Source organism: Scylla paramamosain, chromosome 34 (genome assembly GCF_035594125.1).
Source record: "Scylla paramamosain isolate STU-SP2022 chromosome 34, ASM3559412v1, whole genome shotgun sequence".
NCBI classification, from domain to species: Eukaryota; Metazoa; Arthropoda; class Malacostraca; order Decapoda; family Portunidae; genus Scylla; species Scylla paramamosain.
In genome coordinates, this window is record NC_087184.1 from 17,622,720 (window position 1) to 17,645,246 (window position 22,527).

Genomic DNA, 22,527 nt, shown 5'->3' on the forward strand with positions numbered 1-22,527 from the left:
TGTGTGTGTGTGTGTGTGTGTGTGTGTGTGTGTGTGTGTGTGTGTGTGTGTGTGTGTGTGTGTGTTGTTCCCCTCAGTTCACCTACCTCCCTCCCTCACACCATTACCGCGTCCTTCACCCAATCCCTGCACTTTGCAGCCTGCGCGGCGCCCTTCAAGGCTCTGGATGATAAGTGGTGTGTGGTCGTCAACATCAGCGTGCCCGACGTGGCGCACCCGTGGCTGGGAGCAAGGAGCGCGTGCCAGAGTATAAAAGGAGACTTGATCATTCTGGACAAGCACGAGAAGTTGCAAGCTCTCACCGCCCACCTGGATACTGAGCTTACAGGAGGTGAGTATTGCGTCTGTGAGTCTGTTGTGTTGTGTTCAACTTCACACAGCCCATCACCTTCCCAGCCTCACTCCTCTTCCTCCTCCTCTTCTTTGATGTCCTGTCTCTTCCAATAGTAGTTACTCTAAGATAGCAATACAAATAGCCTGGTAAGGACATCAAGGTCTGTTGCTGTTTGAGTTCCTCTGTATTGCTCCTCATCCTTCGCCTTCCTCCAACAGAAAGATTAACGTATTCCTTGTGGGTGGGCGGCAGAGGATACTCGGGCGTGTGGTGGTGGGTGGATGGACGCCCCATGAACCTGGTGTCTCACCTGTGAGTGATTACAACACCTGTGTGACTGTGTGATTGTAATGGGTTGGTTCAGTATTTCCGTTGTTGTTACTGTTATTAATGTTATTGTTGTTGTTACTGTTATTAATGTTATTGTTGTTGTTACTGTTATTAATGTTATTGTCACGGCTATTGGTACTACTCCAATTTTCACTAATATCGTTACTACTGCAACTTTTGCGACTACAGCTACCACCACCACCAACCCTTCTTAACCATCCCTCCCTCTGACACACCGCTCTTGTTAACACTTCCACTGACTCCTTCACTTTTTGCCAGGTGGATTCCAGAACAGCCGAATATTAAGCAGGGACTCTCCTCCACCATGTTAATCAAATCAGGGAAGAGGCGCCACATGGTGTCTGTGAGCAACGAACAGATCACACCAGGCTATATTTGCGAGAAGTAGATGGATGACGGAGTAAGGACATAAAGAGAGGAGATAATGGTCGGCTTGGAGTGGGAAGATAAGAAAAAGAAGACGTTTTAAGCTGCATGAGTTTGAATAAAGAAAAAAGGAGGAGACGAGGAAAGAGAGAACTGTAAAAGGAAGATTCAAGTAGTAAAATATGAGAAACTTTATGTACTATTTGAGAAGTACACGGAGGCATTACTTAAAAATTGTGAGTTTATTTATCCTTTGTGTGTGTGTGTGTGTGTGTGTGTGTGTGTGTGTGTGTGTGTGTGTGTGTGTGTGTGTGTGTGTGTGTGTGTGTGTGTGTGTGTGTGTGTGTGTGTGTGTGTGTGTGTGTCCTTGACGTGGGGATCAAATCGATAAAAACTCATGTCCAAACCTCCTCCTCCTCCTCCTCCTCCTCCTCCACTTCCTCTTCCTCACACAGACAATAAATAATAATCAAAGAAGAGTCAACACAAACAGATAACAACAACAACAACATGTTTTCCCAAATACTCCAACAAAGCAAGCGAGAAAAAAAACAAACCTTAACACATCAGGAAACCACTAACTGTTAAAAAAGATAAACAAATAAACACTACAGATAGATATATAGAAACGTTTATTGGCTACACACACGCAACAATTCTTCGTCCGCAATGTCCAACAGCACTCATTACACGGACCTCCATCCCAAACACTGCTGAGGCAACACACACATTGCTCATGTCAAAACATTCCCAGCAAGTCGACTTCAGCCGGCATTCACCAACGCTTTGCTCTCTCACTATCTTCAAGGGCCACAAAGATAATTGGCCGGGTTCTCAAGAGTGTTTCTCCCGTTCATAATGTACAAGCCTTGTTAATTTCTCACTAGAACCTTAAAGACTCCCATAAAAATCCGCGTTATTTCGTCATTTCAGCTAGAGCCTTTTGAAAGTAGCTGACGTGCGGCCAGAAGTGTTTCAGAATCTTGTCCTTTGTTACGGTTTTTTCTCACACGCGGCAGCCCGGCAGCCAATAGAGGAAGTGAGGTAGTGGCGCGGGTGGCTGCTCATGGGGACGAGCTGTGCGTGGGTAGCTGATTCTGCTGGTTGACTTGGGAGCCACCTGAGGGAAGTGGGTGCAAGGGAATGGATGACTGGTTCATTGGTTGACTGTGTGTAGGCGCTGCAGCAGTAGGGTGGAAGGGAGGGAGAGCTTTGAGAGATGCTGAAGCAATGGCAAAGTTGGAGAGGTCTTTAAGAACTATGTGTACTGGTTAGTTGAGGTCATGAGGTGGAAGGGTAGAAGAGGTTCAAAAGATTTAAAAGTGTTAAATGTGTGAAAAATCAGTTGGCTGTTCTACGTGTACTAGTTACGTGAGGTCAGCGAGAAACCTAATCAAGATAACATGCTGATTTACACTCAGTGTTGTGATGGCCTTTGAGGTTTAGTGTGGATATTCTACGTTAGTGTAACATAAACAAAACAAAAACTAATGCATGCAAGAACAACTTGAGCAGTGTTGAGAATACGATAAGCAATTTACAAAAATTCTAACGTAACAACTTGCTAGAACACCAAGATTTACTACTAGTACTAAGTAGGAAACTCACACGTGTGAATCAGAGGACAGCTTTGCTCCACTGAGCCAGCGCCAGCCTGACTCCGTCTTCCTTGCACCGACACAGAAAGGGTAACCGTCCCAGGCTGTGAGGCGCGGACAAAAAAGAGTTAGTTATACAATCAAATAAACATTTCCCCCCTATTCTTCCTCTCACAATCAAGGTAAAATCATCTTTTATGAGTTTCTGAATACTTTCTGCAGTTTTCTAATCCATAAGGTTGTCTGAGGAGTGGATTCTCTGAGGCTGGATTGAGTTGCTTCATGCGATAGGGAATCTGGCAAAGGACTGTATAAAGGAAGAAAAAGACCACTGAGGTGCCAGTCCCTGAAGGAAAGGCCCAAAATGCTCATCCAGAGTCGGAGAAGTGTCCTCAAACTTCCCTCTGCTACAGGTAGGTGGATAGGGAAGGATGGGAGTAGTTTCTCTATTTCATATTTGTTTTTTTACCTCTTTCCTTGTGTTGTGAGAATGATGTTGTTTGCTGTGTGATATAATCATGTAGTCTGTTGTCTCGTTGTTGTTGTTGTTGTTGTTGGTGGTGGTGATGATGGTGATACCTTTCCCTGTCTATATTCTGAGTAGAGTGTAGTGTAGGGTGTGTTGTATAGTGATGTTTTAGTCACTGGCAGTACTCACAGCCCCCCAGGCCGAATATGTGGGTCGAGAATTGCTGTATCTTCTCTGGGGTGTCGAGAGTGATCAGTTGACCACCTTCCTTCTTGCAGTCCTCGCTCGCCCCATCCCAACTTGGGAAGAACTGACTACTCCCCCAGGTGAACAGCTTCACGCAGGCGCCGTGCGGAAACAGCTGGAAGCCATCGGGGCAAGAGGCACCTGTACAGCAGAGAAGAGGAAAGCAAGTCAGAGAAGAGAGAGAGTTAGGAGGTGTGGTAAGAGTAGAGTATGGAAGATATGTGTGTGTGTGTGTGTGTGTGTGTGTGTGTGTGTGTGTGTGTGTGTGTGTGTGTGTGTGTGTGTGTGTGTGTGTGTGTGTGTGTGTGTGTGTGTGTGTGTGTTGTGTTCTGGATGGTATCTATAAACGCTGTCAATAAACATAAGAACATAAGAAAAAAGGGAAGCTGCAAGATACCATCAGGCCTGCACGTGGCAGTCCCTGTATGAAATATACCTACCTATTTCCACCTATCATCCCTATCCATAAACCTGTCTAACCTTCTCTTAAAGCTCCCTAATAACTCAGCACTAACAACGTGATTACTGAGTCCGTTCCACTCATCTACCACACTATTTGATAACCAATTCCTAACTGTCTCTTTTTTAAAGCTAAAATTTTCAAGTTTGAACCCGTTATTTCTAGTTCTATCCTGGTCACTGATCTTACAATTTTGTTTACGTCCCCTCTGTTATAACCCTTATACTATTTAGAGATTTCTATCAGGTCGTCTCTTAACCTACGTCTATCTAAACTAAAGCTATTATTGTTATTACAACTACCACTACTGTGTGTGTCTTTACTCACCCACACTGCCAGCCAGCGCCACCACCACCACCACCCCCACCAGCAGGAGCACGGATCGCCTCTCCATTGTCACAGCACCGGCAAGAGTAACACTGCAGTGCCGCCCCGTCGCTTTATATATTCTCCTGGGGCGGCAACCAAACTTGATCCTCGCTCCTCCCTCCACATTCCGTTTTCTTTCTCCCGTTTTTTCCCCCCCCTTTCTTTGAATGCTTCCTTGTCTGTGTCTATCTGTCTGTCTGTTAATAATAGTAATAAAAATAAAAATAATAATAATAATAATAATAATAATAATAATAATAATAATAATAATAATAATAATAATAATAATAATGATAATAATAATAACAATAATAATAATAATAATAATAATAATAATAATAATAATATAATAATAATAATAATAATAATAATAATAATAATAATAATAATAATAATAATTATTATTATTATTATTATTATTATTATCATTATTATTATATCATTATTATTATTATAATTATTACTGTTTATAATAATAATAATAATAATAATAATAATAATAATCAGGTTACTTAGTGGCAGCCTAACCAACTGAAAATCGACGCAAAAATTTTACATTATTAATATATTAACAAGCATATTACATATCAAATATACATTAACCATAAGACAGTACTTACCTGCCTACCTGTCTGTCTGTCTGTCTCTCTGTCTGTTCGTCTGTCCGTCCATCCTTCTCTGTCTATCTGTCTGTCTGTCTTTCTGTCTGTCCGTCCGTCCGTCCGTCCGTCCGTCCGTCCTCTGTCTGTCTGTCTGTCCGTCCGTCCGTCCGTCCGTCCTTCTCTATCTGTCTATCTGTCTGTCTGTCCGTCCGTTCTTCTATCTATCTGTCTGTCTGTCTGTCTGTCTGTCTGTCTCTCCGTCCGTTCGCCACCTTCTCTGTTTGTCTGTCTGTCTGTCTGTCCGTCCGTCCCTCTGTCTTTCTGTGTCTATAATTCTGTCTGTCTTTATCTGTCCGTCTGTCCGTCCGTCCGTCCGTCCCTCTCTCTCTCTCTCTCTCTCTCTCTCTCTCTCTCTCTCTCTCTCTCTCTCTCTCTCTCTCTCTCTCTCCCTCCCTCTCCTGTCTGTCTTTCTGTCTCTGTCTGTCTGTCTGTGTCTGTATGTATGTCTGTCCGTCCATCCGTCCGTCCGTCCCTATCTGTATATCTCTGTATGTCTCTATGTTTGTCTATCTGTTTGCCTGTCTGTTCGTTCGTCCGTCCGTCCGTCCGTCCGTTCCTCTCTCTCTCTCTCTCTCTCTCTCTCTCTCTCTCTCTGCATGAGTATTACATGAGTCTGAATAAGGAAAAGAAGGAAAAAGAAAGGAGAAAAAAAGATCAGGGAATGACAAATTTCATGCGCCACGTATTTTATTGTTAGCGTTTAAAAGTACACAGAGACGTTAGAGATAAAAAAAAGTATTGTGAGTTTACTTATCCTTCAGTTGTGTGAGTGTTTGTGCGAATGGCAAAGGGAAACAGAAAAACAAACAGGAAAATCGAGGGAATGAAATGTTAGAAAATTTGAAAGATGACGAAAATAAAGAAATAAAAATAAACTCATGAGGAATAATTACCAAGGAGGACACAAGAAGCGACAAATATAAAATAAATAAAAGGGAAATAAGATGGGTTCCAACAAACGCCCTGAAAAACTGCGAGACTAGTTTCTTCCTTGTATTCCGCCTGAGGCCAATTTATCCGACTGTCCCCCCTTCTCTCCACTCCCTGCCCCCCTTTTTACCCCTCCCAGCCAGCACCAGCCAATGGGAGCGAGTCGGGTCATACCGGAGGAAAAAGAACTGGATCCTGAAGACAGAAAAAGGGCACCTTGAAAACAGCCGGTTGTGTCCATGTACTCGTACATAAAAGGGAGAGGAGTCAGCTTTGCTCACTCGAGTTTGGACGTCTCATCAGAGCACATCCCCAACAGGAGAGAGGACGAGAAAGAGAAAGAGAGAGAGAGAGAGAGAGAGAGAGAGAGAGAGAGAGAGAGAGAGAGAGAGAGAGAGAGAGAGAGAGAGAGAGAGAGAGAGAGAGAGAGCGTGGCAACAAGACGACAATGCATGTGACGGCTCTGACGATTGTGCTGGTGGTGGCGGCTCTCCCGACCATCCAGGCTTTGAGTAAGTATTGGTGTGTGTGTGTGTGTGTGTGTGTGTGTCATTCACCTATGGTCGTCTGCTGGTCATCCAGCCAGCTGTTCCCCTACGGAAAGAGGTCAGAGCTCACAGTGACCCATCTTTGGGTAAGACTGAGACCTCTCACACGCCAGACACTGGGACAGCGAGGCCACAATCCCTCGCCTTACATTCAGTACAGGGGCTACGCATTAAGAAGCTCGCCCGGTTTTCTCGCATCGCCCTGGACTCGAACCTGGGCCTTCTTGGTTGTGAGCCGAGCGTGCTGACTACTACACTATGCAGTGTGTGTGTGTGTGTGTGTTGCGCCCTCTCTCAGTTCACCTCCCTAACCCCCGCTTACCCACTCCCTGTATCCTGCAGCCTGCGCGGCGCCCTTCAAGGCTCTGGCCAACAGGTGGTGTGTGGTCGCCAACATCAGCGTGCCCGACGTGGCGCACACGTGGCTGGGAGCAAGGAGCGCGTGCCAGAGTATAAAAGGAGACTTGATCATTCTGGACAAGCACGAGAAGTTGCGAGCTCTCACCGCCCACCTGGATACTGAGCTTACTGGAGGTGAGTATTGCGTCTGTGAGTCTGTTGTGTTGTGTTCAACTTCACACAGCCCATCATCTTCCCAGCCTCACTCCTCTTCCTCCTCCTCTTTTCTGCTGTCCTGTCTCTTCCAATAGTAGTTACTCTAAGATAGTAATACAAATAGCCTGGTAAGGACATCAAGGTCTATTGCTGTTTGTGTTCCTTTGTATTACTCCTCATCCTTCACCTTCCTCCGACAGAAAGATTAACGCATCCCTTGTGGGTGGGCGGCAGAGGATACTCGGGCGTGTGGTGGTGGGTGAACGGACGCCCTGTGAACCTGCTGTCTCACCTGTGAGTGATTACAACACCTGTGTGACTGTGTGATTGTAATGTATTTTCGTTGTTGTTATTGTTATCACTGTTACTGTCACTGCTATTGGTACTACTCCAGTTTTCATTACCATCGTTATTACTGCAACTTTTGCCACTACAACTACCACCACCACCAACCATTCTTAACCATCCCTCCCTCTGATACACCGCTCTTGTCAACACTTCCACTGACTCCACCACTTTTCGCCAGGTTTATTCCAGATGAACCGAATATGAAGCAGGGACTCTTCTCCGCCATGTTGGTCAAGTCAGGGAAGAGGCGCTACATGGTGTCTGTGGATAACACAGAGACCATACCGGGCTATATTTGCGAGACGTAGATGGAGGAGAGCGTAAGGACATAAAGAGAGGAGGTAATGGTCACCTTGGAGTGGGAAGATAAGAAAAAGAAGACGTTATAAGCTGCATGAGTTTGAATAAAGAAAAAGGGAGGGGACGAAGAAAGCGAGAACTACAAGAGAAAAATTCAAGTAGTAAAATATGAGAAACTTTATGTATTGTTTTGAGAAGTACACAGAAGCATTACTGAAAAATTGTTGAGTTTATTTATCCCGTGTGTGTGTGTGTGTGTGTGTGTGTGTGTGTGTGTGGTTCCAGACACCATGGTGAACGGACGCACCTCCAGGAGCTCCTCGGGGCTTGAACGATTATCCAGATTGTACTGGCTGACCATGGCGACGAGACAAGGTTCGGAGCCTAAGGTACGAGTACTACCGCGGAATTAAAAGGAAAATTTGAAGAAAAGTGAACTGATTGAAATATTAATTAATTGGAATATTAATGGTGTATATAGCAAGGTCGAGAAGGATAGTCATGATATTACTTAGCAATTAAATCATCTGCCTCAATGAAGTTAAGACAGGATTACGAGCAGAGCTCCCTGGGCACATGACATATTCCAGTGTTGTGGCTGGGCCATCAGACAGGGGCGGTATAGTGGTGTGCGTTAAAAACAGCTTAGTGAACCAGCTTCACTCCACTGATGTCAATATTGGTGACAATGCAATGTAAGGCTTTGCAGGATGTTGTGATGGGTTTTTATTATATTCCCCAAGTGACTCCCCATATTACTCCCACGCTTCCTTTGCAGCTATACATGAGATGAACTGCAGGTTCGGGGGTTTGGTGAGGCATCTCGCTGCTCGCATGCGATCCGCCAACCTGCGTGACACTGTTCCGATCACTGACCTGTCTTGCCTTAATTTGCCAGATGATACAAATGCTACTAATAATAATAATGCTGAGGAATTATTTACTATTTGTAATGAAAATAATCTTGTGGTGGTTAATAATCTGAAGACCAGTAATAAACACTCTGTTGGCAATAAGACCTACAAGAAAAGGAACAAATAGATCTCGGAGCTTGGCACATATATTGCCTCTGCTTGTGTGCTAAAGTATATACGTGATTTCAAAGTATTACAACAACACAATCTTCCTTCAGATCATGTCCTTATTGCTGTGTCTGTGTGCTCCACTCCACTCACCTGGATAAAGTAGTGAGGAGGGCAGAGTCGTTAGGGAATTATTCATCATATCACCGCTGCCCACCTACACCTAAGCTCACCAAGGGACCTATCGGTTATGGAGATGTGGATAAGGACAAGTTCAGGGACAACATACTTCGGTATAATGTTCATGTTTGTGATGAAGTGAACGTGATGGCTGGGGGTGACCGATGTTTTGTATACGTGCGTGACAAGAAGAGGGAGGTACATGAACGTCCTGATGTTACCACTGAAGGTGATAAATAGATAGAAGCGCTTGCTGCAGGACAGAGACGACTCCAGGGTATGGAGAGCAGTTGACTGGAAGGGTGATGTGCGTGGGAACAGCGGTGGTGATGAAAGCCGACCGAACGATAGAGTTAAAACATTTTGAAAAGGTACAAAATCCTGATGAAATGACTAATTTTGACCATACTAATACTAATGTGACTATTTCCATCCTAGATGACACAATAACTCCTGTAGAGGTGAGACACGAGACTCGAGTAATGAGGCCAGACAAGGCTTGCGGATCAGACGGACTTCCTCCCAGTGGATCAAAAATCTGGGGACACTCTTTAAAAGTATGACGATAATGCTTAGAAGTTACTATTTGTCATTCCTCCCAATAATGTACACCATTCTGATGAACTGTTGCCGTGCTACTTGTGATTTACTCTTATTAATATTATTCTGGGGTAAAGCACATGTTGTGGACTGCAAATGCTGTATTGTATATGGCCATATCATAAACAGAATAGTTGTGATCCATAAACTAATTAAGTAACTAATTAACTGTGTGTGTGTGTGTGTGTGTGTGTGTGTGTGTGTGTGTGTGTGTGTGTGTGTGTGTGTGTGTGTGTGTGTGTGTGTGTGTGTGTGTGTGTGTGTGTGTGTGTGTGTGTGTGTCGGGCACCTTGACGTGGGGATCAAACCGATAAAAACTCGTGTCCAAACCTCTTCCTCTTCTTTTTCCTCCTCCCTCTCCTCCTCCTCCTCCTCCTCCTCCTCCTCCTCCTCCTCCTCCTCCTCCTCCTCCGACTCCTACTCCTTCTCCGGCTCCTCCTCCTCTTCCTCCTCCTCCTCCTTATACACACAGTCAATAAGACTCAAGCAAGAGGCAACACAAACATATAATAAAATCAACATACATTCCTGAACAATCCTACAAAGAGAGAGAGAGAGAGAGAGAGAGAGAGAGAGAGAGAGAGAGAGAGAGAGAGAGAGAGAGAGAGAGAGAGAGAGAGAGAGAGAGAGAGAGAGAGAAATCTTAACACATTAGGAAACCACTAACTGTTAAACTCACGAAAAAAACAACAACTTGAGATAGATGTGAAGATTGAAATGTTTATTGACTACACACATGCAACAATCCTTCCTCCTGAACGCCCACCAACACTCTTTACACGGACCTTCATCCCAAACACCGCTGAGGCAACACACACATCGCTCATGCCAAACCTTCCCAGCAAGTTAACAAGGACTTCGGCCCGCAATCAGAAATGCTTTGCTCTCTCACCACGACTATTTTTAAAGGGCACTAAGATGATTGGCTGGGTCATCAAGGGTGTTTCTCCTGTTCATAATGTACAAATCTTGTTACTCTCACACACTAGAACCATAAAAAAATAAAAAAAATAAAAAAATAAAAAAAATAAAAAACCCATGTCACTTCAACTAGAGCTTTTTGAAATCAGCTGAGGTGCGGTCAGAAGTGTTTCAGAATGTGGTCCTTTGTTACACTTCATCTGTCTCACACGCGGAGCCCCGGCCGTGATCTGTGGCACCGAGGTAGTAGCGCGGGTTGTTTGTCATGGAGATGACCTGCGCGTGGGTAAAGCCTTCTGCGGGTTCATTTGGGAGCCACCTGAGGAAAGTGGGTGCAATGGATTGGATGATTGGTTCGCTGGTTGAATGCGTGAAGGCGCTGCAGCAGTAGGGTGGAAAGGTGAGATAAGTTGGAGAGATGCTGAAGCAATGGCAAAGTTGGAGAGGTGTTTAGCTGAGATCATAATGGGAGAGGTTGAAGAGCTTAAAATGTCAAAGGTCAATTGGATGTTCTACGTGTACTGGTTACGTGAGGTCAAGTTAACATGCTGATTTCCAGTCAGTGTGTGATGGACTTTGAGTTTTAGAGTGGATATTCTACGTTACTGTAACATATAAACAAAACAAAAACTAATGCATGCAAGAACAACAACATGGACAGTGTTGGGAAAACGATTAACAGTTTACACAGATTCTAACCCAACAGCTTCTTAGAACACCAAGATTTACTACTAGTACTAAGCAGGAAACTCACATGTGTGATCTGGAGAACAGTTTTTTTCCATTGAGCCATTGCCAGCCTGACTCAGTCTTCTTTGCACCAACCCAGTAAGGGAACCCGTAGAAGGCTGTGGGGAGCGGACAGGACGAGTTGGTTAGATTATCAAATAAATCTTTCCTCTCCCATTCTTCTTCCTCATGAGTTTCTAAGTACATTTATGCAATTTTCTAATTCATAAAGTTGTTTGAGGAATGAAATTTCTGACCCTGCATTGAGTTGCTTTATGGGAAAGGGAATCTGGCAAAGGACTGCAAAAAGTTAGGAAAAAAGACCACTGAGGTGCCAGTCCCTAAAGGAAAAAAAAATGTTTACCCAAAGTCTTTTTGTCTCGTTTGCCTTTTTATGTCTTTCCTTGTGTTGTGTGAATGATGCTTCCTGTGTGAGATATAATTATTTAGGCTGTTGTTTGGTTTTTGTTGTTGTTGTTGTTGTTGTTGTTGGTGGTGGTGGTGGTGCCTGTCTCTAAATTCTGAGTAGAGTGTAGTGCACTCTTGTCCCTGGCAGTACTCACAGTCTCCCAGTTCAAATAAAGTGGCCGCGAATTGTTCCAACTTCTCTGGGGTGTCGAGAGAGATCAGCCGACCACCTTCCTTCTTGCACTTCTCGTTCCCTTCTTCCCAGGTTGTAAGGGAGGGTCCAGTCAAGGGCAACAGCTTCACACAGGCGCCGTACGGGAGTATATGGTAGCCACCGGGACAAGCGGCACCTGCAGAGGCAAGGGACAGAAACGCACGTCACACAGGAAGGAGAGTTAGGTGTGGTAAGGATAGAGTATGGAAGGTGTGTGTGTGTGTGTGTGTATGTGTGTGTGTGTGTGTGTGTGTGTGTGTGTGTGTGTGTGTGTGTGTGCGTGTGTGTGTGTGTGTGTGTGTGTGTGTGTGTGTGTGTGTGTGTGTGTGTGTGTGTGTGTGTGTGTGTGTGTGTGTGTGTGTGTGTGTGTGTGTGTGTGTGTGTGTGTGTGTGTGTGTGTGTGTGTTGTGCATCGTATCTATAAATCCTGTCAATAAATTACAACTATTATTATTATTACTAAAACTACCATTACTGTGCGTGTCAGAACCCACCCACACTGCCAGCCAGCCCCGCCACCACCACCACCGCCACCAGCAGGAGCACGGATCGCCTCTCCATGGTCGCAGCACCGGCAGGAGTAACATGCCAGCGCCGCGCCACCGCTCTATATAGGCTCGCGGGCGGCAACCAAACCTGATCCTCACGCCTCCACACCCCGTTTTCTTTCTTTTTTTTTTTTTTCCTTTTTTCTTTCGGTATTTCCTTGTTTTTTTTTTTTTCTGTCTGTCTACATGAACACATGAGTGAATAAGGAAATAGGAGAGAAAGAAGAAAAGAAAAAAATATAGAAGACTAAGGTGAACTATAAGGAACTTTAAGTACTGTACCTTGTGTTTTATAGAGTTGAAGAGTACACAGAGGCATTACAGGGCAATAGTGTGAGCTTGTTTATCATTCAGATATATTTTTCGTGATCGCAGTGCGCATATGCGTGTCTGTGTGGGGGAAGGAATAGTAAAGAGAAACGAAATCGAACAAAAAAATTGAAAAATGATGTTGATTTTTTTTAATAATGAAAATAATGAAAATAAAGAAATACATATCTCAAGAGAAATAATTACCAGGGAGGGCACGAGACACAATAAATACAAAGGAGAAAGAGATTAGAGGAAAAAAAAATAGAAGGCAGACTTGAATAAAAGGAGACTTGTTGCTTCCTAATATTCCACCTCAGGCCAATATTATGCGACTGTCCCTCCTTCTCTCCCTCCTTTCCCCCCATCCCAGCCAGCACCAGCCAATGGCAGCGAAGTAACAGGGCGCGGCATAATTGGGAAAGAAAACTGGATCCACAAGACGCAAAAAGGGGCTTGAAAAGAGCCGGTTGTGTCCGTGTACATAAGAGGGAGAGAAGTCGGCTTCGCTCACTCGACTCAGGGTGTCTCATCAGAGCACATCCCCAGCAGGAGAGAGAGAGAGAGAGAGAGAGAAGGGGCAATGCATATGACGGCTCTGACGGTTGCGCTGGTGGTGGCGGCGCTCCCGACCATTCAGGCTTTGAGTGAGTATTTGTGCTTGTGCGCGCGCGCGCTCGTGTGTGTGTGTTTGTGTGTGTGTGTGTGTGTGTGTGTGTGTGTGTTATGCCCCTCTCTCAGTTAACCTCGCTCCCTGCATCACCCCGTTAACGCGCCCCTGAGCCCATCCCTGCACCCCACAGGTTGCTCGGCGCCCTTCAAGGCTCTGGCCAACAAGTGGTGTGTGGTCGCCATCATCAGCAGGTCCAATTCGAGTCTTCATTCGTGGGACTCGGCGAGGAGTGACTGTCAGAATCATGGCGGGGACTTGATAATTCTGGAGGACCACGACAAGATGCGAGCCGTCTCTAACTACCTGGATTCCTTTGCTGAACGTGTGTATTGCTCCTCTCAGCCTGTTTCGTGCGGGTGTTGCTTTTTAACATTAAGAAATCTACGAGGTTGTCTTCACACGAATATACTTTTCTCTCTCCTGTAATGTTCCCTACATCACCCCTTCAACTTTTTTTTTCTACTTTATTTATTCATTATTCCCTCTCTTACAGTATTTGCATCTATTTACATCCATCTTTTTTATATAAGGGGGACAGTGCCATAGGGCAACACAAAGAACGGAAAAAAGACCCACTGAGGTCCCAGTCTCTAAAGAAAGGTCAAAAAGGATACTTGAAAATGGAAGGATAAGTGCCTCTCTCTGCTTCCCACTCTTCCTCCTTCTATTCTCATTCATACTTAAACATTTTACTCCTTCCTAACTCTAGTTCACCCTTCGCCTTCCCCCAACAGCTTTATCAGCGTATCCCTGCTGGGTGGGCGGCAAAGCCTTATCGGGCGTGTGGAAGTGGGTGGACGGACGCCTCATGAACCTGCTGTCCCACTTGTGAGTGATTACAACACGTGTTTGACTGTGTGTTTGTAATGGGTTGCTTGTAGTATTTTGGTTGTTGCTATCAATACTGTCACTACTATTACTACTACTACTACTACTACTACTACACTTCCACTGACTCGCTTAATTTTTCGCCAGGTGGTCTCCAGAGGAACCACCTCACAGCTCAACCCAGGGAACCCTCTACTCCTTAGTGGTCACTGTAGGGAAGAGGCGCCGCATAGTGTCTACCAATTCCATCTCCATTCCGGGTTATTTATGCGAGAAGTAGATGGAGGAGGGCGTAAGGACATAAAGAGGTCAGTTTGGTCAGTAATGGTCAGTTTGGAGTGGGAAGATATAAAAAGGGAAGACGTTATGAGCTGTACGAGTCTGAAAAAAAGGAAAAAAAAGAGGGAAGACGACGAAAGAAAGAACAGTAAGAGAAAAATTCAAGTAGCTAAATATGAGAAACTTTATGTACTATGTTTGAGAAGTACACAAAGGCATTACTGAAAAATTGTGAGTTTATTTATCCCTTGTGTGTGTGTGTGTGTGTGTGTGTGTGTGTGTGTGTGTGTGTGTGTGTGTGTGTGTGTGTGTGTGTGTGTGTGTGTGTGTGTGTGTGTGTGTGTGTGTGTGTGTGTGTGTGTGTGTGTGTGTGTGTCCTTTACGTGGAAATCAAACCGATAAGAACTCATGTCCAAACCTTCTCCTCCTTCTTCTTGTTATTGTTCTTGTTCTCCTCCTCCTCCTCCTCCTCCTCCTTACACACACACACTCAGTAACAACCAAACAAGAGGCAACACAAATACTTAATAACAACAACATATATTCCCAAACAATCCAACAAAGTAAGTCAGAAAAAAAATAACATCAGGAAACCACTAACTGTTAGACTTACGGGAGAGAGAAAGAGAGAAAAAAAAAGAACACTACAGATAGATATAAAGAAGTGTTTATTGACTACACACACGCAGCAATCCTTCCTCCGCAACGACAACCACCAACACTCTTTACACGGACCTCCATCCCAAACACCGCTGAGGCAACACACACATCGCTCATGTCAAAACATTATCAGTAAGTTAACAAGAGGCTGGACTTCGGCTCGCAAACAGAAACGCTTTGCTCTCTCACCACGACTATTTTCAAAGACCAAAGGGATGATTGGCCGGGTTCTCAAGAGTGTTTCTCCTGTTCATAATGTAGAAAACTTGTTAATCTCTCATAAGAACCATCGAGACACAGAAAAAAACCCGTGTCAGTTCAGCTAGAGATCTTTGAAAGCAGTCGAGATGCGGCCAGAAAAGTTTCAGAGTGTGTTACTTTGTTAGATCTGGTTGGTCTCACACGCGGCGGCTGTGCAGTCATTACCGGGACTGATATAGTGGCGCGGGTGGTTGCTGTAGGAGACGATGTGTGCCTGGGTATAGATTCCATCGGGGTCACCTGGGTACCACCTGGGGAAAGCGGGTGCAAAGGAATGAATGGCTCTTTCACTGGCTGACTGTGTGAAGGCGCTGCAGCAGTAGGGTGGAAGTGTTAGAGAGGTTGGAGAGATGCTGAAGCAATGGCAAAGTTAGAGGGATGTTTAATAAATGTCTTCTTCGTTTACTGGTTAGTTGAGGTCATAGGTGAAGGGTAGGGGAGGTTGAAGCGATTTAAAAGTGTTCAATAAATGCGAAAGGTCAATTTGCTGTTCTACGTGTACTAGTTACTTGAGGTCAGCGAGAAACCTTATCAAGTTAACACGCTGATTTCCAGTCAGTGTGTGATGGACTTTTGAGGTCTAGTGTGGATATTCAACGTTAGTATAACATAATAATAATAATAATAATAATAATGCATGCAAGAACAACATGGGCAGCGTTGAGAATACGATTAACAGTTTACACAGATTCCAACCCAACAACTTGCCAGAACACCAAGATTTACTACTAGTACTAAGCAGGAAACTCACATGTATGATCTGGAGGACAGCTCTGCTCCATTGAGCCAGCGCCAGCCTGACTCAGTCTTCGTTGCACCGACACAGTAAAAGTAAGAACGCCAAGCTGTTGGGCGTGGACAAGAAGAGTTGGTTATATTATCAAATAAACATTTTCCCTCCCATTCTCCCTTTCGCAACCAAGATAAAATCATCTGAATATGTTCTGCAGTTTTCTAGTCCATAAGGTTGTTTGAGGAGTGGTTTCTCTGAGGCTGGACTGAGTTGCTTTATGCGAGAGAGAATCTGGCAAAGGACTGCAAAAAGGTAGAAAAAAGACCAGAGGTGCCAGTCCTTAAAGGAAAGACTCAAAATGTTCATCCAGAGTTGGAGGAGTGTCCTCAAACCTCCCTCTGCTACAGGTAGGTGGAAACGGAAGGTTGGGGAGTGCTACAGTAGTTTGTCTTTTTTAACTCTTCCCTTGTGTTGAGTGAATGTTGTTTGATATGTGATATATTTACGTAAGTTATTATATGGTTGTCACTGTTGTTGTTGTTGGTGGTGGTGGTGGTGGTGGTGGTGGTGTTGGTGGAAGTGGTGGTGGTGTCTTTTGCTGTCTCTATATTCTCTGTGGAGGGTAGTGTGCTGTGTGTTGTATAGTGCTGTTGTTGTCAATGGCAGTACTCACGGTCTCCAACTCCGAATACGTGGGTCGAGAACTGCTGCATCTTCTCTGGGGTGTCGAGAGAGATCAGCTGACCACCTTCCTTCTTGCATGCCTCGCTCGCTATATCCCAGCTTGGGTTGTTTGGGTTATCCCAGGACCACAGCTTCACGCAGGCGCCGTACGGGAGCGGCTGGAAGCCACTGGGGCAAGCGGCACCTGCAGAGGCAAGGGAGAGAAACGCACGTGAGAGAGGAAGGAGAGTTAGGTGTGATAAGGGTAGAATATGGAGGATGTGTGCGTGTGTTTCATCAAACCCTGTCAATAAATTACTACAACTACCACTACTGTGCGTGTCAGAACCCACCCACACTGCCAGCCAGCGCCGCCACCACCACCACCGCAGCCAGCAGGAGAACGGATCGCCTCTCCATGGTCGTAGCACCGGCAGGAGTAACACGCCAGCGCCGCGCCACCGCTCTATATAGGCTCCCGGACGGCGACCAACCCTGATCCCCACGCCTCCACACTCCGTTTTCTTTCTCCCAGTTTTTTTCTTTTTCTTTCGGTATTTCCTTGTCTTTCAGTCTGTCTCTCTGTCTACATGAACACATGAGTCTGAATAAGGAAATAGGAGGGAAAGAAGAAAAAAGAAAAATATATAGAAGACTAAGGGCAACTATAAGGAACTTTAAGTACTGTACCTTGTGTTTATATTATAGAGTTGAAGAGTACACAGAAGCATTACAGGACAATAGTGTGAGTTTGTTTATCATTCAGGTATATTTTCGTGATCGTAATGCGCATGTGTGTGTCTGTGTGGGCGAACGAATAGTAGAGAGAAGCAAAATCGAACAAAAAATTTGAAAAATGAAACTTTATTCTTTTTAATAATGAAAATAATGAAAATAAAGACATAAATATCTCAAGAGAAAAAATTACCAGGGAGGGCACGAGAAAAAATAAATACAAAGGAAAAAGAGATTAGGAAAAAAAAATAGAAGGCAGACTTGAATAAAAGGAGACTTGTTGCTTCCTAATATTCCACCTCAGGCCAACATTATGCGACTGCCCCTCCTTCTCTCCCTCCTTCACCCTCTTCCCCCCCATCCCAACCAGCAAATGGCAGCTAAGTAACAGGGCGGGGCATAATTGGAAAAGAAAACTGCATCCACAAGACGCAAAAAGAGGCTTGAAAACAGCCGGTTGTGTCCGTGTACTTATATGAGGGAGAGAAGTCGTCTTCGCTCACTCGACTCTGGGCGTCTCATCAGAGCACATCCCCAGCAGGAGAGAGAGAGAGAGAGAGAGAGAGAGAGAGAGAGAGAGAGAGAGAGAGAGAGAGAGAGAGAGAGAGAGAGAGAGAGAGAGAGAGAGAGAGAGAGAGAGAGAGAGAGGGGGTGTGGCACCATGGCGGCAATGCATGTGACGGCTCTGACGGTTGCGCTGGTGGTGGCGGCGCTCCCGACCATTCAGGCTTTGAGTGAGTATTTGTGTGTGTGTGTGTGTGTGTGTGTGTGTGTGTGTGTGTGTGTGTGTGTGTGTGTGTGTGTGTTGTGCCCCTCTCTCAGTTAACCTCCCTCCCTGCATCACCCCGTTAACGCGCCCCTGAGCCCATCCCTGCACCCCACAGGTTGCCCGGGGCCCTTCAAGGCTCTGGCCAACAAGTGGTGTGTGGTCGCCATCATCAACAGGTCCAATACGAGTCTTCATTCGTGGAACTCGGCGAGGAGTGACTGTCAGAATTATGGCGGGAGACTTGATAATTCTGGAGGACCACGACAAGATGCGAGCCGTCTCTAACTACCTGGATTCCTTTGCTGAACGTGTGTATTGCTTCTCTCAGCCTGTTTCGTGCGGGTGTTGCTTTTTAACATTGAGAAATCTACGAGTTTGTCTTCACACGAATATACTTTTCTCTGTCCTGTAATGTTCACTACAGCTGTATAGAAAACGTGGAGCTCTGTCTAGCAGCTCTCGCTTATTCAACTGCACCATGTCCTTCACGTTACTATACTCCTCCATTTACTCCTCCTCCTCTTCTTCCTTCTTACTTATATCCATTCTTTTTATATAAGGGGGAGACAACCCTAGAGCAACAAAAAGAAAGAAAAAAAAAGGCCCGCTGAGGTCCCACGCTCTAAAGAAATGTCAAAAAGGATACTTGAAAATCAGAGGATAAGTGTCTTGAAAATTCCCACTCTGCTTCCCACTCCTCCTCCCTCTATTCTCATTCATCCCTAAGCATTTCAGTCCCTCCTCCCGCCTCCGCCTCACCCTTCGCTCTCCCCCACCAGGCTTATCAACGTATCCCTGCTGGGTGGGCGGCAATAATTTCTCGGGCGTGTGGAAGTGGGTTGACGGACGCCCCATGAGCCAGCTGTCTCACCTGTGAGTGATTACAACAGCTGTGTGACTGTGTTTTGTATTGGGTTGTTTGCAGTGTTTTGGTTATTGCTGTTGTTGTTATTCCTATTACTGTTATTGCTACTAGTACTACTGCAGCTGATGCTACTACTACTACTATTACTACTACATTTCCACTGATTCACTTCAATTTTCGCCAGGTGGGCTCCAGAGGAACCGGTAAACAGCTCAACCCAGGGAACCCTCTACACCTTATTGGTCAGGATGCGGAAGAGGCGCTACATGGTGTCTGCCTCTGACTACACCATTCCGGGCTATATTTGCGAGACGTAGATAGACGTAAGGACATCAAGAGAGGAGTAGGAAGATATGAAAAAGGAAGACGTTATAAGCTGCAAGAGTTTGAAAAAAAAAAAAAAGACGAGGAGACGAGGAAAGAGAGAACCGTGAGAGAAAAATTCAAGTAGCTAGATATGAGAAACTTTATGTACTATGTTTAACAAGTACACAAAGGCATTACTGAAAAATTGTGAGTTTATTTATCCCTTGTGTGTGTGTGTGTGTGTGTGTGTGTGTGTGTGTGTGTGTGTGTGTGTGTGTGTGTGTGTGTGTGTGTGTGTGTGTGTGTGTGTGTGTGTGTGTGTGTGTGTGTGTGTGTGTGTGTGTGTGTGTGTGTGTGTGTGTGTGTGTGTGTGTGTGTACTCCTCTTTCATTTCATTTTTCCTCTTTCCATCTCCCATCTTTCCATTCACGAGTCTGAATCAATTAAAATATAACAATAGATGAATGTAAATTGTAATGTCTCTCTCTCTCTCTCTCTCTCTCTCTCTCTCTCTCTCTCTCTCTCTCTCTCTCTCTCTCTCTCTCTCTCTCTCTCTCTCCCCCTTGACCTCCCCTGAACCCGTCTGACCACCACTCGACACAACAGCATCTCCAAGGACAGAAAGAAGACACCAGCCAGGCGGGCGATTCAAGGTGACGGGAGATCTTGAGCTGTGTTTGGTATTTAAGACGGTAGTAGTAGTAGTAGTAGTAGTAGTAGTAGTAGTAGTAGTAGTAGTAGTAGTAGTAGTAGTAGTAGTTGTTGTTGTTTTAGTTTAGTTTAGTAGCACCACCACCACCACCACCAGAAATACCAGTCATAATAACATAAGTAATAGTAAAAATGGTGGTGGTGGTGGTGGTGGTGGTGGTGATGAGTGTTTAGTCAAAGTTTGAATTTAAAAGATGCTGATGTTGAATTGTCCTTGGGTGAACGGGACGAGAGAGAGAGAGAGAGAGAGAGAGAGAGAGAGAGAGAGAGAGAGAGAGAGAGAGAGAGAGAGAGAGAGAGAGAGAGAGAGAGAGAGAGAGAGAGAGAGAGAGAGGAGAGGAGAGGAGAGGAGAGGAGAGGAGAGGAGAGGAGAGGAGAGGAGAGGAGAGGAGAGGAGAGGAGAGGAGAGGAGAGAAGACAGAATAGAAAAGATAGCAAACTGATAAGAAATGCATGAATAAAATGACACATAGAAAAAAAAAACAAGAAATAAGAAATAGTTAACCCTTTCACTGCCTCTTGTCACACCATTGCACCATTTCCATCACCACAAACCACTCTGAAACATTTCCTTTCCTTCTACAACCACAAGCAAACACTTCACTGGCTGGATTCTGACAAACCTATTCTTTCCATACTTTTTTTCTCCTCTTGAAGATCAAAGAAAGATACTGCGCAGTGCTTTTAGTGTTGACAATAGTTGCACATCGCATTGAAAGGGTTAAGAAAGGGTTTAGCCAAAAATCACCAAATGGAACTGAATAAATAGAAAAGTAAATAATTATGAAGTGAAAATGTGAAAATAATACGAAATAATTAAACAAATACTGGTACTACGTGTGTGTGTGTGTGTGTGTGTGTGTGTGTGTGTGTGTGTGTGTGTGTGTGTGTGTGTGTGTGTGTGTGTGTGTGTGTGTGTGTGTGTGTGTGTGTGTGTGTGTGTGTGTGAAGCGAGGGTCAGGAAAGGTGGGAAGGATGGACAGGTATATAAAATGAGCAGGGTTACTTTTGTCCCTTCAGTTCCTTCCTACGCTACAACAGGTAAGAAATAGCTTCCCTTCCCACCGCCACACCTCTGTAGTCTTACCGACACAGTCCTCTCATCCACCACATTTGTTGTATCTAACGTACACATCTTCCTACCACCTCACTTCACTTGTCCATCCTGCACGTCCTTCATCACTACCTCACCTAACCTAACCTTCCTAATCCAACGTAAACATCCTTCCACTATCTGACCTTCCTAATGTAACCAGCACATTTCTTCCACTACCTACCTTGATTTAAACTAACATCCACATTTCTTCCAATACCTAACCTAACCTAATCATCCTTCCGCCACCAAGTTTAACAATAAGGAGACTGTATGAGACATGATGGGACCATAAAGGGTGACAAGCTTGCACAAGACCACAAAAAGACAGCAGAAGACTTATCATAGTAGAGAATAGTATTGTGAAATCAAACATCATATCTAGGATCTAAAAAGATTATTAATACTTGATACCCACATGTAAACAGTTATAAACTCCCTTACTTCCCCCGTTTTCAGATCACCAACACTACTAACACCACGCTCTTTTATTCTCAGACGACCATCACCACCACCACCACCACCACCACTACCATGTTGCGTCCCGCCCTCCTTCTCTTGCCGCTATTCGCAGTTGGGCTCGCAAACTTCCGCTGGTCCTTTCCTATTAACTACGAGGACCTTCTGATTAACCCCCTGGTGACCTCCTTCAGCTGCGACAACCGCGCCTACGGATATTATGCGGACGTGGACAACGGCTGCCAGATTTACCACGTATGTATGCCTCTCTTTGACGCCACGGGAGAACACAAGCACACTTATATGTTCTCCTTCATCTGCGGCAACCAGACGATCTTCAGCCAGGATATCCTAGCGTGCGCCAGTCCTGCAGAGGCGTACCCGTGCGAGGACGCGCCCTCCCTCTTCGACTTCGTTAACGCTGAGTTCGGAAAGCTGCTGGAAATTGAGGAGGATGCTTAGTTCGCTTCCCCGGTGTGTGTCAGCAGTGGTTTGTTGAGGTTTTCACGTCTGGTCTTCGTGGAGGTTTCGTAACTGTCTCTACTGGAAGTTACTGTGTTTTTTCAAGGGTGTTTCTGGGTAATGTGCATGTTATTGGGATTTTTCCATGGTGATTTAGGTTCAACTGTGAGGTACTGATAGCTTTCAAGGGTGTTTTTGGGTAATGTGTGTGTTACTGTGGTTTTCAAAGACGTTTCAGGCTGACATGAAAGTTATTAAGGTTTTCAAGAGTGTTTTTTATGATTCCAGTGATGGTTCACTAAAGATAATGTATTATGAATGGGAGAAAAGCACCCATAATAACGTACCTAATCTCTGTGGCCTTCGCAAACCACATTAATCAGAAAGCAATGCGTTTTAGATCATGGACCATATGTATTTGTAATTAATTTGTGATCTATTGTGAATGTTGTGGTCTGCTTGTGTCTGTTTCATCTGTCCCTGGTATGTACTGCAGTCTGATAAATTTTCCTGTATTTCTTGTCTCAGTGTTTCCTCAAGTCTATGTTATTGAGAGAACAAAA

General features: G+C 44.8%; 8 protein-coding genes across 8 annotated transcripts in view; 5 read left to right on the forward strand and 3 right to left on the reverse strand.

Annotated features, from left to right (window-relative positions):
• Positions 1-1,285, forward strand: part of LOC135090349 (uncharacterized) — a 1,532-nt gene extending 247 nt beyond the window's left edge. Inside the window, exons 2-4 of the mRNA XM_063987107.1 lie at positions 140-331; positions 553-646; positions 944-1,285. Of these exons, the coding sequence (XP_063843177.1) occupies positions 140-331; positions 553-646; positions 944-1,073 (416 nt within the window). The 3' untranslated portion in view covers positions 1,074-1,285. The remainder of the gene's footprint in view (positions 1-139; positions 332-552; positions 647-943) is intronic.
• A 381-nt stretch (positions 1,286-1,666) lies between these two features.
• On the reverse strand, positions 1,667-4,306 carry LOC135090350 (uncharacterized). Its single transcript, XM_063987108.1, has 4 exons — positions 4,152-4,306; positions 3,308-3,505; positions 2,660-2,753; positions 1,667-2,171 (listed from the first exon to the last, which is right to left on the reverse strand). Exons 1-4 carry the CDS (start codon positions 4,216-4,218, stop codon positions 2,045-2,047), a joined length of 486 nt encoding a protein of 161 aa, XP_063843178.1. The 5' UTR covers positions 4,219-4,306; the 3' UTR covers positions 1,667-2,044.
• Positions 4,307-6,056: 1,750 nt separating this feature from the next.
• LOC135090353 (uncharacterized) lies at positions 6,057-7,757 on the forward strand. The gene is made up of 4 exons (XM_063987111.1): positions 6,057-6,297; positions 6,676-6,867; positions 7,089-7,182; positions 7,415-7,757. The coding sequence occupies exons 1-4, from the start codon at positions 6,234-6,236 to the stop codon at positions 7,542-7,544; spliced, it is 480 nt and encodes a 159-aa protein (XP_063843181.1). The 5' UTR covers positions 6,057-6,233; the 3' UTR covers positions 7,545-7,757.
• Positions 7,758-10,032: 2,275 nt separating this feature from the next.
• Positions 10,033-12,225, reverse strand: LOC135090351 (uncharacterized). Its single transcript, XM_063987109.1, has 4 exons — positions 12,105-12,225; positions 11,552-11,746; positions 11,014-11,107; positions 10,033-10,578 (listed from the first exon to the last, which is right to left on the reverse strand). The coding sequence occupies exons 1-4, from the start codon at positions 12,169-12,171 to the stop codon at positions 10,449-10,451; spliced, it is 486 nt and encodes a 161-aa protein (XP_063843179.1). The 5' UTR covers positions 12,172-12,225; the 3' UTR covers positions 10,033-10,448.
• Positions 12,226-12,948: 723 nt separating this feature from the next.
• LOC135090352 (uncharacterized) lies at positions 12,949-14,476 on the forward strand. The gene is made up of 4 exons (XM_063987110.1): positions 12,949-13,114; positions 13,271-13,462; positions 13,875-13,968; positions 14,116-14,476. Exons 1-4 carry the CDS (start codon positions 13,051-13,053, stop codon positions 14,246-14,248), a joined length of 483 nt encoding a protein of 160 aa, XP_063843180.1. The 5' UTR covers positions 12,949-13,050; the 3' UTR covers positions 14,249-14,476.
• A 422-nt stretch (positions 14,477-14,898) lies between these two features.
• Positions 14,899-17,056, reverse strand: LOC135090346 (uncharacterized). Its single transcript, XM_063987104.1, has 4 exons — positions 16,918-17,056; positions 16,575-16,769; positions 15,920-16,013; positions 14,899-15,419 (listed from the first exon to the last, which is right to left on the reverse strand). Exons 1-4 carry the CDS (start codon positions 16,982-16,984, stop codon positions 15,290-15,292), a joined length of 486 nt encoding a protein of 161 aa, XP_063843174.1. The 5' UTR covers positions 16,985-17,056; the 3' UTR covers positions 14,899-15,289.
• Positions 17,057-17,790: 734 nt separating this feature from the next.
• Positions 17,791-19,444, forward strand: LOC135090348 (C-type lectin domain family 6 member A-like). The gene is given in 5 exon segments (XM_063987106.1): positions 17,791-18,033; positions 18,184-18,296; positions 18,298-18,376; positions 18,848-18,941; positions 19,118-19,444. Coding segments are annotated over 5 exon segments (492 nt in total). The 5' UTR covers positions 17,791-17,960; the 3' UTR covers positions 19,251-19,444.
• A 2,061-nt stretch (positions 19,445-21,505) lies between these two features.
• Positions 21,506-22,476, forward strand: LOC135090343 (U-scoloptoxin(01)-Cw1a-like). The gene has a single exon (XM_063987102.1). The coding sequence runs from the start codon at positions 21,578-21,580 to the stop codon at positions 21,962-21,964; it is 387 nt and encodes a 128-aa protein (XP_063843172.1). The 5' UTR covers positions 21,506-21,577; the 3' UTR covers positions 21,965-22,476.
• The last annotated feature ends 51 nt before the right edge of the window (positions 22,477-22,527 follow it).

Excerpts from the sequence above, each read along its gene's own strand:
- LOC135090343 (XM_063987102.1), top strand. The coding sequence starts at position 21,578 with ATGTTGCGTCCCGCCCTCCTTCTCTTGCCGCTATTCGCAGTTGGGCTC.
- LOC135090351 (XM_063987109.1), bottom strand. The coding sequence starts at position 12,171 with ATGGAGAGGCGATCCGTGCTCCTGCTGGTGGCGGTGGTGGTGGTGGCG. Across the intron at positions 11,747-12,104 it reads GGGGCTGGCTGGCAGTGTGG|GTGCCGCTTGTCCCGGTGGC; the intron begins GTGGGTTCTGAC and ends TTGCCTCTGCAG. Across the intron at positions 11,108-11,551 it reads TTTATTTGAACTGGGAGACT|CCTTCTACGGGTTCCCTTAC; the intron begins GTGAGTACTGCC and ends CGCTCCCCACAG.
- LOC135090353 (XM_063987111.1), top strand. The coding sequence starts at position 6,234 with ATGCATGTGACGGCTCTGACGATTGTGCTGGTGGTGGCGGCTCTCCCG. Across the intron at positions 6,298-6,675 it reads CCCGACCATCCAGGCTTTGA|CCTGCGCGGCGCCCTTCAAG; the intron begins GTAAGTATTGGT and ends TGTATCCTGCAG. Across the intron at positions 7,183-7,414 it reads GTGAACCTGCTGTCTCACCT|GTTTATTCCAGATGAACCGA; the intron begins GTGAGTGATTAC and ends ACTTTTCGCCAG.
- LOC135090350 (XM_063987108.1), bottom strand. The coding sequence starts at position 4,218 with ATGGAGAGGCGATCCGTGCTCCTGCTGGTGGGGGTGGTGGTGGTGGTG. Across the intron at positions 3,506-4,151 it reads GGCGCTGGCTGGCAGTGTGG|GTGCCTCTTGCCCCGATGGC; the intron begins GTGAGTAAAGAC and ends TCTGCTGTACAG. Across the intron at positions 2,754-3,307 it reads CATATTCGGCCTGGGGGGCT|CCTGGGACGGTTACCCTTTC; the intron begins GTGAGTACTGCC and ends CGCGCCTCACAG.
- LOC135090352 (XM_063987110.1), top strand. The coding sequence starts at position 13,051 with ATGCATATGACGGCTCTGACGGTTGCGCTGGTGGTGGCGGCGCTCCCG. Across the intron at positions 13,463-13,874 it reads CCTGGATTCCTTTGCTGAAC|CTTTATCAGCGTATCCCTGC; the intron begins GTGTGTATTGCT and ends TTCCCCCAACAG. Across the intron at positions 13,969-14,115 it reads ATGAACCTGCTGTCCCACTT|GTGGTCTCCAGAGGAACCAC; the intron begins GTGAGTGATTAC and ends ATTTTTCGCCAG.
- LOC135090346 (XM_063987104.1), bottom strand. The coding sequence starts at position 16,984 with ATGGAGAGGCGATCCGTTCTCCTGCTGGCTGCGGTGGTGGTGGTGGCG. Across the intron at positions 16,770-16,917 it reads GGCGCTGGCTGGCAGTGTGG|GTGCCGCTTGCCCCAGTGGC; the intron begins GTGGGTTCTGAC and ends TTGCCTCTGCAG. Across the intron at positions 16,014-16,574 it reads CGTATTCGGAGTTGGAGACC|CTTGGCGTTCTTACTTTTAC; the intron begins GTGAGTACTGCC and ends CACGCCCAACAG.